General features: G+C 31.2%; 2 protein-coding genes across 3 annotated transcripts; one reads left to right on the forward strand and one right to left on the reverse strand.

The window, feature by feature from the left end:
• Positions 1-495: 495 nt before the first annotated feature.
• LOC101510986 (uncharacterized protein At2g33490-like) lies at positions 496-6,098 on the reverse strand. 2 transcript variants are annotated; one of them, XM_073366786.1, is made up of 11 exons: positions 5,714-6,098; positions 5,541-5,613; positions 4,722-4,799; positions 4,572-4,633; positions 4,415-4,483; positions 4,253-4,281; positions 3,951-4,158; positions 3,597-3,857; positions 2,972-3,025; positions 1,877-2,874; positions 496-1,346 (listed from the first exon to the last, which is right to left on the reverse strand). In XM_073366786.1, exons 1-10 carry the CDS (start codon positions 5,840-5,842, stop codon positions 1,906-1,908), a joined length of 1,932 nt encoding a protein of 643 aa, XP_073222887.1. In that variant the 5' UTR covers positions 5,843-6,098; the 3' UTR covers positions 496-1,346; positions 1,877-1,905. The 2 variants fall into 2 exon arrangements, with proteins under 2 accessions (XP_073222887.1, XP_012568744.1); XM_012713290.3 differs by having other exon boundaries at positions 3,624-3,857; positions 5,714-6,096.
• An 11,356-nt stretch (positions 6,099-17,454) lies between these two features.
• On the forward strand, positions 17,455-20,938 carry LOC101511294 (uncharacterized). The gene is made up of 3 exons (XM_004491621.4): positions 17,455-17,608; positions 20,047-20,198; positions 20,593-20,938. The coding sequence occupies exons 2-3, from the start codon at positions 20,061-20,063 to the stop codon at positions 20,671-20,673; spliced, it is 219 nt and encodes a 72-aa protein (XP_004491678.1). The 5' UTR covers positions 17,455-17,608; positions 20,047-20,060; the 3' UTR covers positions 20,674-20,938.
• Positions 20,939-23,334: the final 2,396 nt, after the last annotated feature.

Below are 23,334 nucleotides of genomic sequence, written 5' to 3' on the forward strand. Positions count from 1 at the left end.
CCCAAAAAAAATTGGTTTTAAAAATTGATTTAGAAACAAACTTTAGTCACTGAAGAAAGGATCCCCTTTATTTAAAAATTGAGGACTGAATGCTCTAGTTTTGGGTGTACAAAAATCTAATCTAATCAGAAGTTTTTAAAATGTGTGCCTATACATATGAATGCTCTAGTTTTGGGTGTACAAAAATCTAATCTAATCAGAAGTTTTTAAAATGTGTGCCTATACATAAAACCTCTGTAATCAGTCGCGGTAGTCGCAACCGCAATAGCGGCACTGTGTCGCGTTGCAGCAGCCATGCGCTACGCAATACGGCATCACACCGTGTTTTAGGGTTGCCGCTGTAGCGCTTTCGTGGCAGCGCAACTGCGGAAAATTCACAAACCCACGCTTCATTGTGAAATGTCAAAAGTGCCCTCATTTTTCTAACTGTTTAGGATTTGTCATTAGTTTTTTTTTTACTTTTTAATGCTGGTAATTTTTTAAGCATCATCATCATGACCTTTCTTCATATATGAGCCCTCTTTTTTTTTTTTTTTTTGAAAGAGGATTCTTTGCGACAACCTTGTTCTCTTCTCTACAACAATTCTCATGTTCTCTACGCCCATTCCCCTCTTCTCTGCACCAACCTTCCCGTCTTCTCTGCAACCATTCTTCTCCTCCCGATTCCTTTCTTCTCTGCACCAACTTGTTCTTTGCTGTGCTCTGTTTTATTGTTTCTGCTTTTCTGTTTCTGTACCAACAGTCCCTGTTCTTTGACCCTTGCAGGCAATTTGTTATTTTACTTTATATATTATGTTTGAATATTATATTTGTTATTTTGAGTCTTGGAGGCTATAACTTATTTGTTGCTTTATATTATGTTTGAATATTAGTAGCAATGAACTTAGCATTTTGGGGATCATCCGCTACGCTACGCTATATGCTACTGACTACATAGCATATAAACTAAAGTAATTGAATGCTTCATTTCCTTTGAAGAAGAAGATCCCTAGGAGGAGGAGGCACAAAATTTAAATATAACTGGATTGCTTGGAAAAGTGAGGCATGATTTTTTAGTTACTGTCAATTGCTTAAATGTATGTTTCAACAATAGAACTCATGGGCATCTATTATTCGAATAAAAATAAGATCAAAACTCATTATAAGGTTGAATTAACAATGATAATGGCTGATAAAAGAATACTGAGTAAAAGGGATATTTACAGAATTGAAACTAAGCAAAACTTGACCATAAGCTTTATTCACCGGGTCAGAAACAGCGCTACCTTTAGAAGAGAGAGGAATTAATCTGCACAAGCATCCAAACCTGGCCTCATTGCATGGTATTAATAAAAACATGTACATCCCTGAAAAAAAAGTGAAGATAAATCTTTGAAATTAAATTTCTTAAAATAATTGTAGTGGGAACAAAAAACAATAATAAGGCCTTCAACATAAAACGATAACAATGGTAACATGACAGTAGTAATCATTTCAAACAAGCAACTAGTTTTCTAAAAAAATCTTGTGCCTGAATAAAAGCAGCAACAAGTCCTAAATTTTGTAACCCGTCAATTAAAAATAAAAATTCCAATGTTCATTTGTGGAAAATATTTGTATGGAGGTCACCAAGTTTAGTTTGAAGATATAATAACTTGCTAAACAATAGCTGTCCCCATACCAATGGTGCTTCAGGTACTTGATATTATAGAATTTTGCAGTAACATCATTTCCATTGTATCTCATGTCAAACCAGGCAAAATGAGAAGAAGGTTTCCCATTTATATTAGAAATCTAAACTCTCCCATTGTCTAAATTTCATAATTAACAGCAAATGCTTAAATAAATCCAGCAAAAGTACATAATAGTTTAAAAAGAAAAATGCTTTCAAAATTACCTCTAGTCCAAACATCCAGAGGAACAGCCTCAGTCATCTGATGATGGCCGACTACTAGATAATGCTATTGGCGACAGCGGAGGAGAAGCAATATCCTCAGATTTAGATGATGTATGAGAGGATTCTCGTGCCCTTGCCCCATGCAATGCTGCAACTCGAGCACTACTAGAAGGTATGGAGAAACTACGAGACATGGCCTGTGGTGGCGTTGGCAGCGGAGATGCTACACTTGAAACAACCAAATTATTTGCAGCAGAAACCTTTTGAACTCTAGACACCAATGGACCTGAATGTCCCACCAAACCTAAAAACCTTGAGTTGGGCTGAGAATTGGTTGGAGGCCTCGGAAGTTCATGAAGTTCACTTATTTTAGGTGAAGACACAATAGTAGGGGAAGCACTAGGAGATACTTTGGGGGATGGTGACAGAGGCTGTGGGATTCGGGTAGGCAAAAGAGGTCCAGAGAACAGCTGAACACTTTCCACTGAGACGGGTTTGGTAGGCCAAGGATTACTTGTCAATGGGCCAGAAAAGGCATGTCTTTTAATCTTTTTTGAGTAAGCAGAAACATGATCATGACTTAAGGATACAGGACCATCTACCAAGGGAAGTGGCAGTCTTGTGAAGGCAGTATTGCTGTTGCTCTCCCAGACTGCAGACTGTGCATTTCTGAAAGTAGGACCAGACAGTTCATCTCCAATATCTTTTTCATGTTTCTTTTGTTCTAATGGGGATGAATGCCACAAATTCTTGGTAGGTTCATTTAAATTTGTCTGCATTTTAAAAGGCTTTGGATTATTTGAACCTGAAGAGAATGAACTCTTTGCATCAACTGGAGTGGGTAGCACATATGAACTGAATTTTCGTGATAAAGATGGTTGCATCTGTCTCAATTTTTCACTGAAATCTGGTTTATTATCGGCAAAAAGTGGGGCAGATTGGCTCCCTGCCCTAACCCTAAAAGAAAACAAATTCCTTTGAAGCTTATCCAAGTTCTCCTGCAATTTGAACAACATAGACCCATTATATATACTCTTATGTATTTTAAATTTCATATAAAATGAAACTGGAGATAATTTAAATATATCTGTTTACCTTAGAAGCTTCAGCTGATGAACCTCTGGGAAGTGTAAATTCCACCTGGTCCAGCTGCAAAGAAGCCAACATCAAATTACGAACAATTTAAGTTAAATTATGAGTTTTACAAAGTTGAAAAATAAAATCACATATATGGTTCTGATCTAAAATTTTCAGAATCAAAAGTTCACTATATGAAAAACTTCCATAGCATTATGAATTGACTGGACAAGTTAATATTCCATAGTTTTCTTCTACAGGTACTTGTTCAGTCCATCTGTCTTGCATTCCTTCAAACTACATTACTGATGCACATGTGGAAATTAGCCGCATTCAAATAGACAAGGATGCAAAGTTTCTGCGCATAATACAACAAAACTACTCTGCAGTGCTAACAACTTTTAAGCTAGTACACTGTGCCCATAAAGGCCTTAACACAATGATTTCCACCCAGGAAAGCATTCCTGTCCTATTCAATTTTTAAAATTTACTTATGTTCTCTTTAGCATGTAGTAGGAATCAAAACCCTCACCCACAACACAATTGATTGTGTGCAATGACTTGCCTACTCATATTTATATCTTCATTACACACCCATTTCTAATTATGTTTAAGAAACATGGAAGGCGAAGAAAAATATTACAAATTCCTGTTTACTTAAGGAAGTCACCTCCATTGAATTTCGTGATGTAGAAACATCTTGCCCCTGTTCACTTTGTCCGTAGTCAAAACTCAGTTCCCCATCATCATTCTCATCATAACCATCGTCATCTTCCTCGCCTTCATCCCCATCCTCCTCTTCCAGACCACTGAAGTGGTAATCAATGTGTTGCTCTTCGGTTACTGACTTTATATGTGGTTCTACTGTATCAAGAGACTTGACTGCTTTCTTGAAGAAACATGACTGTTTTGAGGTGTAACAGAATGCAAGGGTATCAACATAAAAATTAAAAAAATAAGAACTCATGGTTCTAAAGAAATAGGGGATAAGACAAACCTGAGCAGCATGGTGACGTGCTGCCTGTGTAAGAAGACTACGTGATTGTCCTTGCTTCAGAGATTTTAATCGGAAAACAAACAATGTGGCCTCCTCATCATATTCATCGCGAGCAGTTTGCAACTGCTGCAATGAAAAAGTTTCTCCTTTGCCACCTTTAGACCTACCTCTTTCTTTGTATCTTGTTACCATATACTCATATACATCTCTGCAGATTATCATATTACAAAAGGTTAAGACATATATCATGCATATTTAAAAACAAAATTATATCCAAAGACCAACATAACAACATTTCAAACCTTTTTTCATCACATTGTCGCTTCATCTCCTGCTCCAGTATTAAGACAGAAATCATAAAACTGATCAAAATTACAAAAGATCTTCCATGTAGATGTAAATCCTTACATTTTAGTGATGTATAATAATAATAATAATAAAGTAGAGAAAGAGAAGTGAGTGACCTCAACAATTCGAAGTTCATTCAAGAGAGACTCAGAGGGAATGGTAATAGTCTGAATGATATGAGAACGCTGAAAGAAGAAAGAAAAAAGTAATAATGAGAAAAGATAGAATAGTAGTAGTGAGAGAGAGAGAGAGAAAGAGGGAATTAGGAATGACATAGTTATCAATGAGTTTCTGTAGTTTGAACTGGATTTTGCCAAGCATGAGAAGAACCTTTCCTGCAATAGAATAGAATATTTAGTTAAAAAGATGAAATAGGTAAGTAAAGATTGTGGGTGGAGAAGCGGTGGATAACATGGTACGTACCAGTTTCTTCTTCGTGATCATTCAAAGCAGTTTTCTCGAGTAGACAAGACCCCATGTCTCGCAACGACTCAGCGAATTCTACATAAATTAATTATTAATATTTGTGTTATTATCATTACATTATGGGAAAATTACACTGACCTCTCCCGAAGTCTATGTAAATGTAACTAACAAACCCTCTATATTTTCACTAGCACAAACCTCCCTTATTTGTTTGATAAATCACTAATGAGTTCCCTCCAACTAACACCGTTGCTTGACAGCCCATGACTTTCTTTATGCACATATTTTTGGTCTCTCCCTTTCCTCCCTCTAATCACCAGAACATGAATCTCTCCCTCTATAAACCACCCAATACATTGATCCTTCACAACTCATGTCATCCAGACTCTTTATTTGTTGGTGCAAAAAAGGATATCATTCAGACTCTACCTTTGGCTTATTAACAGTTGATTTTCTTATGGATTTTAGTTGATTTACATTATTTAAGCAAGTTTAGTTGATTTACTTTTACTTCGTTAATAATAAGCCATCCCGCACCAACAAAGGGCTAGAGATGCATAACATGAAATAAAGCAGTCATAGGAATTACAAAGACAAGCAAAACACATATTAGTACAGCATTATTACCCCTTATAAAAACCAAAGACACCAAATTGTAACCAATCACAAGCATACTCAATTTTTATAGCTACACTGATTATTACACGCCAATTATATAATCATCATCAGCCTCAGGGGAGTTCAATGTAATTTTCCCTTACATTATAATTTAGAATTATAAAATAAAATTAGATAGATACGTGATGTGATAACTACCATAAGCACTGCTGGCGGTTGCTGCGGCGGCGGAAAGCAAGGTATCATAGCAGTCTCTCATGTCTTGCATCTCCTGAAATACCAATTTTATGAAACAAACAAACAAACCCTAACAAAACATAGTGATGTGAAGAAGAAGAAGAAGAAGAAGAAGTGAAATGCGTAGTAAGTACCCTTGTAGCCTGAGCGAGCTCATCAAACTGTCCGAGGGGCAGAATGGTCTTATTGGAAGAAGAAGAAGACTCATGCTTGTGATTATGATGAAGTGCGAGACCTCGCAATTTTTTCAGAGAACTCTTCATCGAAGAAATATGGTACCTACCTCATGCAATTGCAATCAATGGAACGAATGAAGAATAATAATTGTGTTTCCTTGCTGAATTAATTAATTAATGATTCAATGTTGTTACGGTATTGAATTGAATTGAATTTTCAAAATTATGAGAGAGTCAAGAATGGCCGATACACCATTTCTTTCTTTCTTCAACCGCTTCCTCTGCTTACGCCAACACCTATAACATTATTATATTATATTAAACTCCTTCTTTCTGCCTTGACTTCTTCTTCCTCTACCTCTTTCCTTTTTATAATAATAAAAATTAATAATGCCTTTTTCCACTTTCACATTACTTTTTATTTTTTCCCTAAATGTCTCATTTCTTTCTTTATTTTTCCTCTTGCCTTTTTTTTTATTACTATTTTTAATAAAATGCCTTTTTTCACTTCTTTTTTTTTTTTCATTATTTCTTCTCAAATAAACTATTCATTTTCTACTTTTTCTCATCAAAATACATTGCATAATCATCCAGATTCAATTTTACGATTTAATTTAAATATTCAATTTTCAGATATTAATATACGAATTTTAATTTAAAATAAAAATCAGTTAAGAGTATTTAAATTTGATTTCTCACTTACATAATCATTATTTACTTAGAGTTTATTATCTATTAATCTAATTATACCTCATTATATAATATATCAAATTTTTTAAATAATAATATATATATATATATATATATGTATAATTTTAATTTACACTCCACCTTTTCATGTGTAAAATCTACCCACATTTTAAGTATGAGCAAAAAAGACACTTTTTTTTTTCTATTTTTGAATGGTAGTTTTATAAATTTTATTTTAATTATTAATAATTAAAAGACATGTAGGTTATTAATTTCCATTTTTTAATTTTATGTGTAGATTAATAACCAATATTTTTTTAATTAATGATTTTTTACAAAACTATCCTTTAATAAAAAGTGTCTTTTTTGTCTAAAATTAGAAACTTAGGTCATTAATTTATCACTTCCTGAAAATAAATAGATGTAAATTAGCAAATACTATAAATTTATCATTAAGATGCCATTTGTACAATTTGAAACAAAATTGAATTTCCGAAATTGCAAAAAGTCGTCTTTCCTCTATACTCCTCCATGAAAAACACAATTGATAGTAACACTTTGTTTCATCATGCACTTTGATGTTGACCATTTTTAAAAAAGTAAAATGAATAGTAAACATAAATTTCAAGTGGCGCAATATGACAACAGAAACTGAAATAATTATTAAAAACAAAAGTATCCTCTTTTTTCTTTAGTCAAAAAATGTGTTTAGATGTCTTAAAAAAATGAGTTTAGGTATAATTATCTGAATTACGATAATAGAATCAAGTTGCATTTCTATAATAAGTGGAGAGATCTCGACGAGATTATTTTATTTGCGGGAGATAGAACTATAAATAAAATTCTCTCGAGGATAGTCCGAGAATTATAACTATTTTTTTAATAATAATCTTGATTTTATATTTTGCAAAAAAAAAATTATAATAATATATTTAAAAATAATATAAATTGTTATAGATTTATGTGTTATTAATTAAAATTTTAATTTTGATATGTAATAACTGATATTTTTTTTATTAAATATTTTATCATGATAAAACTTATATATATTTTAAATTATTTTTAAAAAATTATTTTTATGAAAAGTTTTCAAAATAACTTTTAATTTTAATTTTTTTTTAAATTTTATTATCCAAAAGAGTTATAGCAAATAAATGAAATATTTAAAATAATATTTTAATATAAACTATTTAAATTAAATTTTCATTTAAAACTTTATTTTTAATTTTTTTTTTAAATGTTATAACAAAAAGTAAAAATATTATACAAATTATATTTATCTAATTATACCTCATTATATAATATAATATATATATATATATATATATAATATATATAATATATCAAATATTTTAAATGATAATATAGATATATATATATATATATATAATTAATTTACACTCCACCTTTTCATGCGTAAATCAACAACCTACACACATTTTAAGTATGAGCAAAAAGACACTTTTTTTCTATTTTTGAATGGTAGTTTTATAAATTTTATTTTAATTATTAATAATTAAAAGATGTGTAGGTTATTAATTTCCATTTTTTATTTTATGTATAGATTAATAACTTATATTTTCTTAATTAATAACTTTTTACAAAACTATCCTTTAATAAAAGTGTCTTTTTTGTCTAAAATTAGAAAGTGTATGTCATTAATTTATCACTTTCTAAAAATAAATAGATGTATATTAGCAAATACTATATTAACAGTATTCTTTATTAGTATTTGAGAGGACTATAGAAAAGAATTAGGGCAAACCCCTCGTTTAACTAATTTATCATTAAGATGCTATTTTTACAATTTTAAACAAAATTGAATTTCCGAAATTGCAAAAAGGCGTCTTTCCTCTATACTCCATGAAAAACACAATTGATAGTAACACTTTAAAAAACACAATTTATATTTATTTATCTTTTCACCACACAATATGTTTGTAAATGGTTTTTTATATATTGAATTTCTGTTGTTATTATAAGACTTACAATAATATCTTATTATTACATTATATTTTATAGTTGAATTTCAACTTTTTTACTATCTATTTAATTGAAAATAATCATAAAAAAGAAAATTATGTTTGATCGATTCACGCGAGGACGAGTTAAATCTCTTCGAGATCGTGAATTGAGATATGGTGGAGAACATTTTGAATAACGAAGGCGAAAAGTGAGAAAATATCTCTCGTACCTACTATATTCACATCTCTAATTATGGTTACATCTCTAATTATGGTTTTATTATAAGGAACAAACTAATTATTAAAATAAAATGCTTAAAAATTATTCTCATCGTACTATAATATCGTAGGTGTATTTCCATTTACAATTAATGTAAATTAAAAAATAATAAAATGAAAGTGGAACTTGTAGTATTAATTAGAGTGTATAGTGGAAGATATATATTACATTAAGTATTGAAAAGGTCATAGATTTTAAAACATTTTTTTTAAAATTAATCACTTTTAGAGCGAAGAGAGTAATTTAAAGGAATAAAATAGATTGTACAAATTTTGAAACACTTGATAAGATTTTAAATTTGAGTTCTTTATAACATAATCAAAATAATAATTAAAAGTAATTACTCTTATTAAATGAACTTGACCATAATAACTAATAACTACTAATATTTTGAAAGTACTTGTGATTTATCAACCGATTAATGGTGTAAGAAACCAAAAATTGACAAAAATGGATGTCAAGCTTGTGAACTATTTCCACTTTTACTTAAGGTGAAGAAGATGAAGAGATTTTTTTTTCACTCTTTGTTGCTCACTTGGTTTATATTGTTTATTTTTTTTAGATTTTCAAGAATATTAGTTTTGCCATTTTGGAAATTATGGGTTTAAAATAATATTCATGGCATTTATTTATTTTTTAAAATATTCATGTCATTTAAGTTTTTTCAATAAAAAATAATTAAAAGAATGACTTAGTCTCAATGCCATCGTTTTTTAACAAATAATGAAAATGTTGGTCTAAATGGAAGATAAAACATTCAATTTTGCTATTCACACCCCCTTTTCACTACCCATACCCCTCAATTTAAAAAAAAATAGATTATCTAAAATATTCTTGCCTATTTATTAAATTTTTAACTTTAATCTCTCATTCATTCATCTTCATCTTCAATCCTAACTTCTCTCAATCTTCATCTTCTACCTCACAAACTCATATTATCTCATTCTTCCTTTATTTTTAACAAGTTCAACATCTTCAATTATCCTCATTTCCTTTCATTTACATCAAGCATGCATCAATATTATTGTTTTTCTTGTTTTTTTTTTCTTTCTAAAATGTACTCTTGTTGTTGTTGATTTCGTAGCAAACCCAAAATGTAACCGTGTTAGATTTTTCTGAATTTGTGTTCGTACCCTAAACCCAAAAATGTACGTGAACTCAGTTCACATAGGTTTCTGGGGTTGTTGAGTTCACGTAGGTTTCTAGGGTTGTTGAGTTCATACACGTGAACTCAATTGACGTAGGTATCTGGACTTGCTTACATTGATTATGATATAGTTTTGCAGATATGGTGTGCACTATGTTTACCGATAAAGCAGATCGAGTTATAATTAATGATACAATTAATGAGGGTACTTCCAATTATGAGGGTCGTCGTGTTAGACCAACCGTTTTTGCACAGACTCAGCGTATTGAGGAGCAAAAAGAAGTGAAACGGTAGATGCGAGGACGACGGGAACAACGTCGATTACAGCAACAACAATCACAATAAGATGTCTAACAGGAAGAAAACCGAGAGATCCAACAAGAAGAGGCTCAACTAGAGCACACAGATGAACCTCCACATGCTGATTGATATCATGATGGACCGATTGACAAGTCTTTCCTTAGGACATTCGGTGATCATATGACGACTCGACTTTGGGATGGTGGGGTAATTTTGTCGATCATATTAAATTTTTAATAGTTGTTGTCGTAATGTGTTTTAACTTCAATTTTTTCGCTTAATTTATTTCAGGATCGTGGGAAATTAAGGGTCTTTAGCAACATAAAAAAATTAAAAGAAGTTGTGATTGAACACTAAGAGGTTGAGCAATTGGTTAAAAGCTCGGGATTATATTCGTTGCTAAAATGAAGTTGCGAAATGATCGACAAAGAGATCATTTATGCTTTCATAGAGAGGTGGTGTCAAGACACCAACAACTTCCATCTTCCAGTTGGGGAGATGACGATTACTTTGGATGATGTGTCTCCTTTGCTGCATATACCCATCACTAATGCATTCTCCATTGTTAATGTATTTAACAAGGATGGCAGTGCAATTATTGAGGAGTTATTGAGGCTGTTGTTTATGTTGAGTTTAATGTCACGCGAACAATCACAATTCGACTTAGTTGGTTACTTGAAGTATACCATCAGGGCTATCGTGACCAACATTGACAGATTGTTGCGATGACATTTATTTTATTTTTGGTCGATTGCACCATTTTCAGCGACAAGAGTGCCTTCGCATTTAGCATTGTCTATTTAGAGTGCTTCCGATATATCAAATCATGTGGGGCATATGCATAGGGTATTACTGCTTTGGCGTAATATGATAATCTCCGCGAAGTGATTATGCATCACACCAGAACGGTTTCTTGGTATTTAACACTCTTATAGATAAACTATATGGTTGTTTATTGTGTTGATACTTTATATTATTAATTCTAAACTAATGATATGTTATTGTATATATTCAAGCTTGAGTCTATGAGCATTTCCTGACATTATATGTAGATTGTTGTAGACCTTCTCCTAGATATGTGGAGGACAACCCTATAGCACTTAGATGGAAGCCAAAGAGGGATAAGGGTTTGGTTGTTCCATTTAAGAAAACTTTTAATGAAATTGATGTTGATCAGATATACTGGACACCCTACAAAGAGCATCGAGTCAAGCGATCATTTGAGGATGTTTCGTTATTTATAGGGTGGATACGCCGAGGTCCAAAGATGTATGCTCATATGTGAGATAGGGTGTTGCTTCAATACGGTCATGTCCAAATCATTCCTAGTTCACATTTGGAGATAATAGGTCAGACGACCACACCAGAGGAAATGGACATAATGTTTACGCAATATGTTATCCATGTAGTTGATGTTTACGCGGTTGTACAAGGACATGCAAACTACATGAATGATTATATGGAGTGGTTTGGTCCATGTAGGTCCTTCGTTTACAGAACTTGTCGAGGATGATCTAGTTGAAGTAACGGTAAATTTATTCAAATTTATCACATAACTAAATTAATTAGTTATCTATTGTTTTAACTAAATTATTTAATTTATTTTTTAATGCAGCGTCAAGCAATACAAATTGCAGAAGGACTTTTTGATCGTGAATTGGTATTACTTGATGGCATCACACTTGTCAATGAGTTAATTGTGATGTTGCGAACTCTAAGAAGTGGTAGAGATTAGAAACCGTAGTACCATATCGTATGAGACATAGAGGGGCTTAAGCGTTATTTTGTGAATATTTTGGATATGTATTATTTTGGGAATATTTTGGTTATGTAAAATATTTTAGATTTGTGTAATAGTGATTTTGTCAGTTTATAACAACCATTATATTTGAATTCATACAAATATCATTATATTTGAATTCATACAAATATTAAATATCAATTATTTAGTTTACAATAGGTTCATTTATAGTGCATGAAAATACTTACAACCAATGTTGCATGCGATCATTGTAAATAAACTCTCATTGTCGTATTTCTTCATGCATTATTTTTTCCACAAATTACTTGCTTGTCGTATGAGATAATTTGACTTTAAGTAAACCTGTTAAAATCAATAATTTATTAAAATATAAAAAAAATTATAAAATGAAATTTAATATCACAATTAATATCGGCACGAAATGACAATTCTTAACAAATGTAATAACAATCATACGATGATCTGACATAAATATTGGTAGTAGACTTCTAAGTGGAAAAAACATTTGTGATTGGTTAGGTGATGATGCGACAAAAACCAAGTTAAATATCAAAGCAATCGCATATCCCATTTATGGAAGCGTCGTTCAATTATCCATAGTTGCAACTTGTTCAACATATACACTGTGTATAAGTTTTTGAACAAAAATTTATACACTATATATTATCTCGTAATGAGACATGAACTTTTGAAGCTCTACCACACACTGTTGACGAATAAATGCCCAAGAGTTCTCATTCATTCCAAGTAAACCTGCAACTGCACGATATCCACAATATTATCATCGTCAACGTCAATAATGTCATCTATGAATTTATGAATTTCAACCGGCAATCAATCATTGAAGAAAATAACTTTTGATTGTTAAACCTTGCTCATTGATGGTCGAGGTGTGAGCTTTTTGACAGATGATTGAGATTGTTGTACTTTACTAGATGATATACCCACCAAGATGGATCACACTTGGTTGTTTTATCTCTTTTTAATACCTTACTTTTGCCTTTTTTTGGTGCACCATTTGTTTTAACTTTGTCAACAGGTGAACACATCGACATAGTGGATGGAGACGCGATCTGTCTTAAGTGCAATTTTCCCAAGTTCATCAAACTCTTTCACTATCACATCTATTTCATGTTTCATATATAACTCTAAAGGTTTACGTGATCCATCGTCATGAAAAGTTAATTTTTTCCACCAAACATGAACATCGTCTAACGGAATGGAACGTGGAATCATATTATACTTGGTTATTTCACATGCACATGATAGACCATGTGTTGTCCTAATCGTGCAATAACACTCAAACTTATCAATACCTACATACTTCACGCGATGATACTTTGTTGCAATATGATCTATTGCATTTTTAGACACAACACCACACAAATAGGCGTACAATCTATTATTATATCGATGCACCTTTTGAATGATGCACTTTTCAAATGATGCTATTATCTCATTATGTTGTAATACAATCATGCTACTGATGGTTTCCCAAACACTGCATATATCACCAATATTGTCTTGTAATATTATTTTCAAACTCTAATGTGCCGACTCAACCATTTGTGTTGTGGTGTTCCCAAAGTGCATAACTCTATTTGTTTACGTCTCAACAAATCTTTTCTTGTGAGGAATTAACCACTACTCATGTACATAATCATAAAAAATAGAACAACTACTACAAATTCCTTCAAAGATAGTCAACTTCATGTAATATTGAGTCTCATCATAACTATAAACAAGAGCCTCCCATGCCTCCATTATTTGCACTTGCATTTTTTTTGAAAACAAAGTCATCTTGCACTTGACTTTGACATTTTTGCATACATGAAACAATCATAATAAATTGATTGTTATTGGAAAAATATATTGAACTGTGCTTATCAAAGTAAGGTCTCTATTAGTAATGACGACTTCAACTTTACCACTTGTAATATGTTCTTTCAAAATTTGTAGTGCTCACACAAAATTATCTTACTCTCAGACTGTAAATATGCAAATCCCAAGAAAAATATCATTTTAGTAGAAGTAACACCAATAATCTCAAGTAATGACATATTTACTATGTGAAAATTATTTACAAGAGTGATAACATTTGGATTGACCCAAAATATGTCTCTCACTTCATCTGAATCCTCTACCTTCATATATCAATAGACGTATTTGTCACTTTCCATCAATGTCAAAAGATGTTGCATTTCTATTCTATTACCTCTAGGTGATGAGAAATATGTTTGACGTGCATTGTAAACTTATTTTATTGTCATCAAACTTTCAATATTATGATCTTTTAGTGTCATCAATATGTTTTTTGGTTTGATCATGTTCTTCATCACATCATTAAGTACAAATTTCTCTTCCTAATACAATCGGCCTAAGAAAGAATGACTAGTGAGTTTTGTGGCCAATTAGTAGTTATGGAGACCACATATTACACACAAATACCATCCCTCACCAACACTTGATAATGTTCCTCTTAATCTAAATGGACATTCACATTTTCTAGTCCAACTACTCATAGGTTTAGGATTCTTCCAAGGTCTATATTTATCGCTTCGTTCACAACCAAGAATAAATTATGCTTTGTTCTTGGTCGTATTGTCGCAGTTTTAGATATAAAAATAACAATGACAATTCCATTTTCCCTTCCAACATTTCTATCACATCTCAATAAATCATCTCGTGTATCAAACATCATACCGGTGGTAAACACATCAATCAAATCAACCAAAAAAGGTTCAACGTCGTCATTCATAGTGTCTTCAATTTCGAGTTCAACACCATTATTCATTGTATCAAAATCAGGTTCCAAACCATCATGTATTTCGTCAAAATCACTTTCCAAACCATCATACATTTCCTCAAAGTCAGGTTCCAAATCTTCATACATTTCGTCACTATTGTCTCCCACTTGGTCTATTTATCTGCATCCAAAAAATAACATATTAAAAATTCATAAATATATGAGATCATGACTGTTTAAGTGAACTAAATTCATGAACTCCTACGTGAACTCAATTCACACACACTTATGTGAACTCAGTTCAAGTAAACGCACGTGAACCGATTTCACATAAAACTCACTTAGATGACTTATACGTGAATTGAATTCACGTACATTTACTTGAATTGAGTTCACGTAAGTGTACGTAAGTTGAGTTCACGTAGGATTTTTTGAATTCAATTCATGTACAACCTATGAATTCTTCAACTCCATTGACTACGCAATCTGAAATCATGTATTCGTACGTGAAATAAATTCATGTATTGAATGGGATTTCTTAAATTTAGAAATGTACGTGAATTCAGTTCACGTAAGGTTACAACGTACGTGAACTGAGTTCATGTAAAATCCTCAGAAACATATCAATAAATACACCTTGTTGAGTCACTTTTACCATAATATGAATAAGAGGCTAATGAAGTGTAAGTTATTAGTGAGTGATGTCAGTTTTGAAAGATTATGAGTTATGAGTGATTTTGTAATATGTGAGCTATGAGGTTAATAATGGTGATGGACAAATAAATGGGCTTTAAAGAATATTATAAATAGGTAAGAGCATTTTGGATATTTTGTTTTTTAAACAAAATTGAGGGGTGTGGGTAGTAAAAATGGGGGTGTGGGTAGCAATATTGTAAAATATTAAAATGTTATTTATAAATAATGATAAAATTAATTTGTCTTAAATTTATAGTAGAGACCAACACATTCCTGTAAATAATTTCGAAAGTTTTTTTTTTTTTTATATATTCTTTTATGGGTCAAATTGTGTCGTTGTCTATAGTACATAAGACTTATATGTCATGTATGATGTACGATATGTTTTTACCTTAAGATTATGGTCAATGGATATTAGGGAGCGACACAAATATTAACTAAAATATTATAATTGAATTTCATAAAAGTGTTTCATAAAAGTGTTTCATAAAAAATTCAACATAACATCAATACAAAATACAAATATAATATGTGAAAAGAGACATTTATAAATTAACTAAAACAATATAATACGTGAAAATAGTTTTATTATAGAGTTCACAAGTTAACTAAAACAATTTACAATTAACAAATAGTATCACACCATATCATATACCAATTGTTAACATAACATTTTATAGTTTGTTAATAGGTAGTAGTTGGATTGTTTCTTAGAGTGGACGAGTTTGTTTTTTCGATATTAGTTAGTTTATCATTCAATACTAGGTAGTTTATTTGTATATAGAGTTTGTTGTATTAATTTTATTAGTATAAATTCTAATAAATATCTATCTCATTTCTTGTTTATCTCTTCAATCACATAATTTTTAATATGATATCAACGATTTGGTTGTGATTTAAGAACCATTTGAATAATCTTCTTTACATTGTGGTAAAGATAAAAAGAATATTATTTCTGAGAAGAACCATTGACATTCATTTTACTCTATTTATAGAGAAATTACTTAAGCAGGAAGAGGAAAATAGTAAGAACCTGAAAGAAAAATATAAGAAGCAAATTTAGATAGTTGGAGGATCAAGATCAAGAAGCGATGATGGGTGACCGCTGCGACTAAGAGGGAAAGTCTAAGAGAAGAGATGTAGAGCATTATGAGCAGAGAACTGAGAGAAGAGATGGAGAGAGGCAATTTCTCAAAATCATAAAGGTTTTGAGATATTTTATTAACTTATTAGTATTATTTTAATAATTTATTTTTTAAAAAAAATACAGGGGATGCGTGACCATGCCTGCTTCTGAGAAGACCCGCCACTGATTTATGATATACAATTTATATGGAATACCATATCTTTTCTTTTCCAATAAATCCACCAAGTGTCTTGATGGTAGAAAAGATTTTGAAACTTTAGATGATAGATAAAATGAAAATATATTGAACTATAAACTAAATAAAATGAGAGAAAAAAATAAACAAAGACAAGATGTTTTTCGTACAACCACATTATAAAAATTTGTACAAAACACAACTCCACTGCTAAAGAGAAGACAAAATCATGGACAAATGATGTGGTACTTAGTAATAATAGTATTATGCAACAAAAGACTAAAAATATCCTTAAAACATTAAAATCTCAACATCACATTTAAAACAAATTCTATTCTACCGACAAGGGCCGTCTAGTCTACGTCAGGCTCAGGCCAGACCATACTTTTTCTTAAATAGATAAAGCAAAGACTTCTAAAAAAGTCTATTTAATTAAAAAAAAAACCAAGTTTCATACCACATTACAAGTCTTTTAGGCCTATTAAGTCGACTTATTTTAATCCATATAAATAATATTCTTTTACTACATTAGTTATTATATTAAATTTTAATCTTTTATTATATATTTAATTTTTAGTAATTTACATATATTAATTTCATTTAATTTCTAACATATTTAAATGTTTTATTATAAAATATAATTAAATATAATGTATATAAAGTCATACTATTCAAAATGTGATGTTAAATATCAAAATAAAATTTAATTTAATTAATATATTAATTCGATAATTTATTTAAAGATATATTTAATTATTTATTCAAAAGTGTTAAAATTAAATAGGCTTTTGTGACCCATAATTTTTATTTTGTGGATCAAGAGGGTTTGTGGCCCATCTGATATCTCAACACTGAACCCTAATTCTCGACATTTGCTTTCCGAGTTCCGGCCTCCGTCACGGTCGATTTTCCAGCCTCCGTCGCAGCTCGTTATACAACTGACTAGGTACTTTCGCAATCCTCTTTCAATTCGTTTCTTTCTTTCAAGTCTTCAAATCCTTAGTCTTAACCGACGAGTGATCGAGTTTCGAAACCGCGTTACACAACGCCTCACCATCAATTAAAGCTGCTTTTTTCTTTTTGTTAGGCAGGTTATTGTAAAGTTAGTTTAATTTTTAATTTTTCATAGTATACATGCTGCACTTAGATTTCACAAATGGTTTAACATTTTCCCAAACAGCTGTTTCATTGCATGTAACTAAGTTTATTCAAGTTTATCTCAACTAAGCATTTGTACTTTTCTTTCTTGTCACATTTAATTAACAAATCACTTATATGCTTTCTTGCTTCAACTTCTTCGTAGCTTTTTATAATCTTCTATCAATCAAATAAAATATGTTTTCATCAGTTTTAACTTTTATGTAGGTTGATTATTATGGTAAGATTAAAACCAATATGATTAGATCAAAAAATGGTTGTGACACATGCTCAATATTGCTTTGTTTCTTGAAAATAAAGTACCATGCCATCTAACAGTTCCTAATCTAGTCGTTTGTCACTTTCTTCCCAAATTTGCATCTTTGAAAGCTTAAAATAAAGGTGTATGTTTTCAATTGTTTCTTTTTCATTTGAATTTCATTCCTATCCTTTATTCCTTGATTTTTTCTTCTTATAGAAACATGAGAAATGAAGATGATAAAGTCGAACCATGTTCCGAAGTATATATTTTGCCATTTATCATAAGAAAATAAGTGATTTTTTTGTTGTTGTTGAGGTAACAAAACGATGATAAGGTTCTATATAATTTTTTATTGTGTTGCCGATTGCAAGTAGATTTTAAACTGTCAGCAGGACCAAGATCACCTTATTGATTTCTTTGAGTTTTACTGTGACTTAGCTTTGAAGGTGTCCATTTTTTATGTACAGATTTTGACCATTTTCATGTTGGCAAATGTTAAGGGTTCCTTTGATATATTATATTGTGTGCTAAGCACTAAGTAGAGGAGTTTTGACTTGAGGATTATGTGATAGCTTATTGTTGTGACTTTATGATCAATGGGTTTTATCGAAAGTCAACAGCGGGACTATGATTTTTTAATGTTTGAGTATTTGTTTTGGCAACAGTTAGAGGAAGGTTTGAGCCGATGGTAGATTTTTTTAAGCTTTGAAGAATATTGGAAATTGTTTTTTATGCAATATGATTATATGAATATGAACCTTGAAATCTGAAAATTGATTGCAAATTGCATATAGGACATGCATTCTAGATCTCTAGTTCCTTGCGGACTGTAAAATTAATAAAAATAAAAAGAAATTTGAAACAAAAATTTGAAAAAATTGGGCCACTTTAGCCCAAAGGGTTTCTTTGAGTGGGTTTTTTTAGTCATGGGTGCTCTTTGGCCTCTCCAGCATGTGGACTGTGGCCAAGAATAGTGGGCTTGCTAAATTGATAGCTCTAGTTGTATTTGCAGACCGGCCTGGCCTGTTAAAATTTGCTGTTGTTAGAGTTTGCCTAGAAGCCTGTGCTTCTTTTCAGCTTACTAATTTTATGTTACTGTTCTGTTAGTGTTGTTAGGAATTGTTAATTGAGCTGTTCCTGATGCAGTTAGGTGCTGCTGCTTGTTTCTATGTAAAGCCTTGTAATTCCTAATCTCAGTGGTTAAGAAATACTCAAACTCTATCAGAGTCTATTAAGTTTTTTGTCTCTACTTTCTGTCACCTTCTAAGGCTGGCTAATGCAAACCAGGCTTAAATGTAGCAGAAAGTGGATTAGTGCTAACAGAGAGTGGGATGGGAGTGTTTTTCTCCAGACAAATTGGTAGAAAAAAGGGCACAATTGGTCAAAGTTTTTTGCCATCTTCCTATGATTACGCCTTTTCAGTTTTTACTCACATGAAAAATGTAGATGTGGGAGCTATGCGTCCATTTTTCTCTCCCTCCCATTTTTGTGGCCCAACCAGACGCTCAAAACCATGGTTTCCCCCGTCCTTTTTCCATTTCTGTTCCCCATTTACCCAAAATCCAAATGAAGCATTAGTCTCTTATTTCTTAAGTCCCTCATTTCTAATAGTTGATTTTAATATTGTCATTATCCCCTACATTATGGTTATGAGGAGTGACTAGTGACGACATTGTAGAAGAAGCTCTGTGCATGACTTGTGGTTATTTGAGATGTTTGGGGGTTTGATTTTCATTTTTAAGTTGTAGTTTTAATTATATTGATTTTATGTGTAGTTTTTAATGTTACCAACTTATGAATGTTTTGTGTAATTTTTAGTTTACAAACTTATGAAGATTATGTATTTTTGTTGAATATCATTTAATATATATATACCACCAGTTTGACCACAGATTGCTGCCGACTACTGAGCAGTGTAAGAAGTAAGGTGATGTTGATGTCAAATGAAATCTTAATTGAATGTGATCTTGTTGTGTTTGTTGCAGGTAAAATAACATAGATGGGTGGTGCATTTTGGGGGACACGGGTGATGGAGATAGTGAAAAAGCATGATTCTGGAGGGCTCGTTTGGAAGAGAATCAAGCTTACCACCACTCGTAAAGCCAATGCCAAGAAACGTCTTCTCCGTGTTTGGCAGGTATTTGAATAACACCTCCTCCCCAACACAATTTCTCTTCTCATTTAGATTCTTCTGCTTATTTGCTATATTAGCTCAGCATTCTGTAATGTTAATTAAATAGATGGTCATCATACCTAGAGAAAATGTTTAGCAATGTTGATTTTTTGCTTTGTCAGCTGTGGTGAATGAGCCATTTCCTTTATTTCAACAAGCGCATCTACATAATTGGGAACATAACAGACATAACATATTGTTTCCAAATGATTGCTAGGCACAACTGCTTGCCTTTTTATTCTTTCATCTATACTCACTAATTTTTGTTCATGTATTCATTGTTTCCTAAAGATAGAACAATAATTGTGACTGTTAATGGCTAATGTTATGGTGCGTTTTTGTTTTTTGTTTATGGAAGAATGAAGCTGTCCTCAAGGCATGTTCTGAACCATCTCCTTCAGCAAGTTCTTCCGGCAGTGCCAGCAAAGCTAGTAGTTAAGTTGAAGTGTGCCCACTGGAAGGTTGTTCAATCGGCATTTTGGGTTTGGAATTCTATATTAGTTTTTGCTGAAACAGTTAAAACACTGTAGCGCAGGATGCTTCAATTAGCCCCTGGTTTTACTTTCTTACCTAAACTACATTGTAAGTTGTAATCTTTTTAGGGTGCATAAGCTGCAAATCCATTACAGCATATTAGAACTTGAGCTGCATGATGTTTCCTGTGTAAGGATTACTATCGATCATGTTTTTTTGCCTCTTGCCTATTTTGTGAAGCCAGGTAGTAGTTCTAAATTGTGGTTGCATATATTACTACCACAATTGCTTGCATTGTGATTGTTGCAATGCATATTACAGTTATTTTGGCATAAATTTAGTTTATATATTAGTATTAAATGTATATATAACGTTCGTTGATGCATCCCCAACTGCTTTTCTCAAATCACATCTTCCCTTTATCTTAATTTCAGCACCTTCCTATAATCCTCGCAGCTACCTGAAATTCCTTCAATTTACTTAATACAGAAGAATGGAGAACGCCTTGATGCCTGATGCATTTTCAGTCTTTACACGCGTTACATTACATTACACGGTTACATTGCTCTTCTGAGACTAGGCGTCGTCTTGCGCTTTTGTCAGCCCCATCAACAAAGAAAGGGTTATACTTGACCTCTATTATTATAGAAATAGAAACTGTATTATTATTCTAGACTGAGAAGTTCCGATTTTTCTTCACCTCTTAACATCAATTTGGACGTATAACAAAAAAATCATTAAATTTGTGTGGTTTTGGATAATTTATGCATCAGAAAAATCTCATTATGAGAAAGAACTGCCACAGGTTCAACTCTTTCATTTACTACTGGGGCCCAAATGAATAGATAATTTCATTTGCTTGTATCATATGAATGCGAAAGAAATACAAAAACGACAAGTCTTTGTAGCACGGATACTAAGCAATCCCTGTAGATTAAGTATTTAAAAGTGGGTTGGTTTTGGCACTGGTCAAAGTTGATGGATGATTCCCTTTTTTGCAAGGCATTATAATTTTTGGAAGAGCATGGCTAATTTATTTATGTGATTGATCTGATCAGGTGAGCCTTGGTTGGAGCAAGTGGATCGTATTCATATACATGTATGGTCTACCATGATAGGCTGTCCACGTGATTGACAATAGTGTTTTTCGAAGTCAACAATTCACATTCACATACCTCTCTCATCTTTTATTTCCTTCATGAAAATGAAACTTAATAGTAGAAAATATGACGTGAAGAACTCTAACAGCCTCATTAAATTGTTCTAAGCCACTATCACAAGAAACTTTGGTCGGCAATAAATTCATTTTTTTATATAATATTTATTCAATTTAATTTTGTCTCCTTAAGCCTGCTTTTGGTTTTCAATTTTAATTGCTATAATAAATTCGGCTAATTAAATTAAAATGCTTAACTTTTACTCAATTCTCCCCTTTAATGAATTATCTTTATTTGACAAGATTATTGGTTTTTTCTATATACATAGTTTTGGAATGAAATCCAATCACATCTTGTATTTGAAAGACCAAACACATCAACTGTCTGATATTTTTATTTATTTATTTATATTTTTATTTATTTATTTATTTATTTATTTATTTATTTATTTATTTATTTATTTATTTATTTATTTATAATATTTTAGAATAGAGTGAGTAGTATTTACCATATACAATTACCAGCTAAATAATCTATTAGAAATAAGCTAGTTGGTTCCAGATTTGTAAGGAGTTATTAGTTATAAAAGTGTTATTGTATTTTCACTTTTCTCATTTCGTATCATTTTTTCAATACAAAATAATTTTAGACTTTTCCCTCTTAAGCTTTCGTAGATGTGATGTTTCTCAACATAATTTTTCCTAATGTTCGACTTAAGCGAGAAATTTTTCCTCAGCTGTTCAATTAAACTTAATTAATTTTTCAGTGTAAGCAATTATTATATTATATTATATTATACTATAGTATATAATTAGAATCAAAATTTATCTATGCCGTCCCTGCTTTTCCTTGTATCCACTTGGCATGCTTTCATTGCTTAGTTTATTTTTTAATCTTCAGAGATTCTGACTAAAGTGCTTTTATCTGAGTGTTTTACTGTTAAACTTATTAATTTTTGTATGCATGCACACAATAATTGAGAGAGAAACATTATTATTTTATGAGTCAATACATTTTTTAATTGGAGATGACAACACATGCTCTATTTAATCTGCAAATTGCATATTTTTTCCTTTATTCAATTTTCTTTCCGTCTAAAAAGTTCAAATTGAATCATTTCGTTTATGTTATACTGTGAACGGCTAGTCAACTCCAAGTTGTATGAATATCAAAGCCCAACTTTTAGAAGAAAGAAATATAGCTCATGTATTATTATTATAATTTGATGCTTTAAACTTCGGTAAAATCTTTGTACTTAAAAGTGTTGGAGGTATTACAATTTTAGATAGAAATTATAGATGATAGAAAAGTAAAAAATAAATAAATTAAATAATACAAGAATTGTTGTTACGTAAAATATTATTATAAGATTTATATAGTCAATAAGAATAATTAACTAGTTTAACTAATAATTAATTAGTCTAATTAATTAATGTAATTATATTGTATCTAATAGCATGATGTATAAA

This window comes from Cicer arietinum, chromosome 3 (genome assembly GCF_000331145.2).
Source record: "Cicer arietinum cultivar CDC Frontier isolate Library 1 chromosome 3, Cicar.CDCFrontier_v2.0, whole genome shotgun sequence".
Classification (NCBI taxonomy): domain Eukaryota; kingdom Viridiplantae; phylum Streptophyta; class Magnoliopsida; order Fabales; family Fabaceae; genus Cicer; species Cicer arietinum.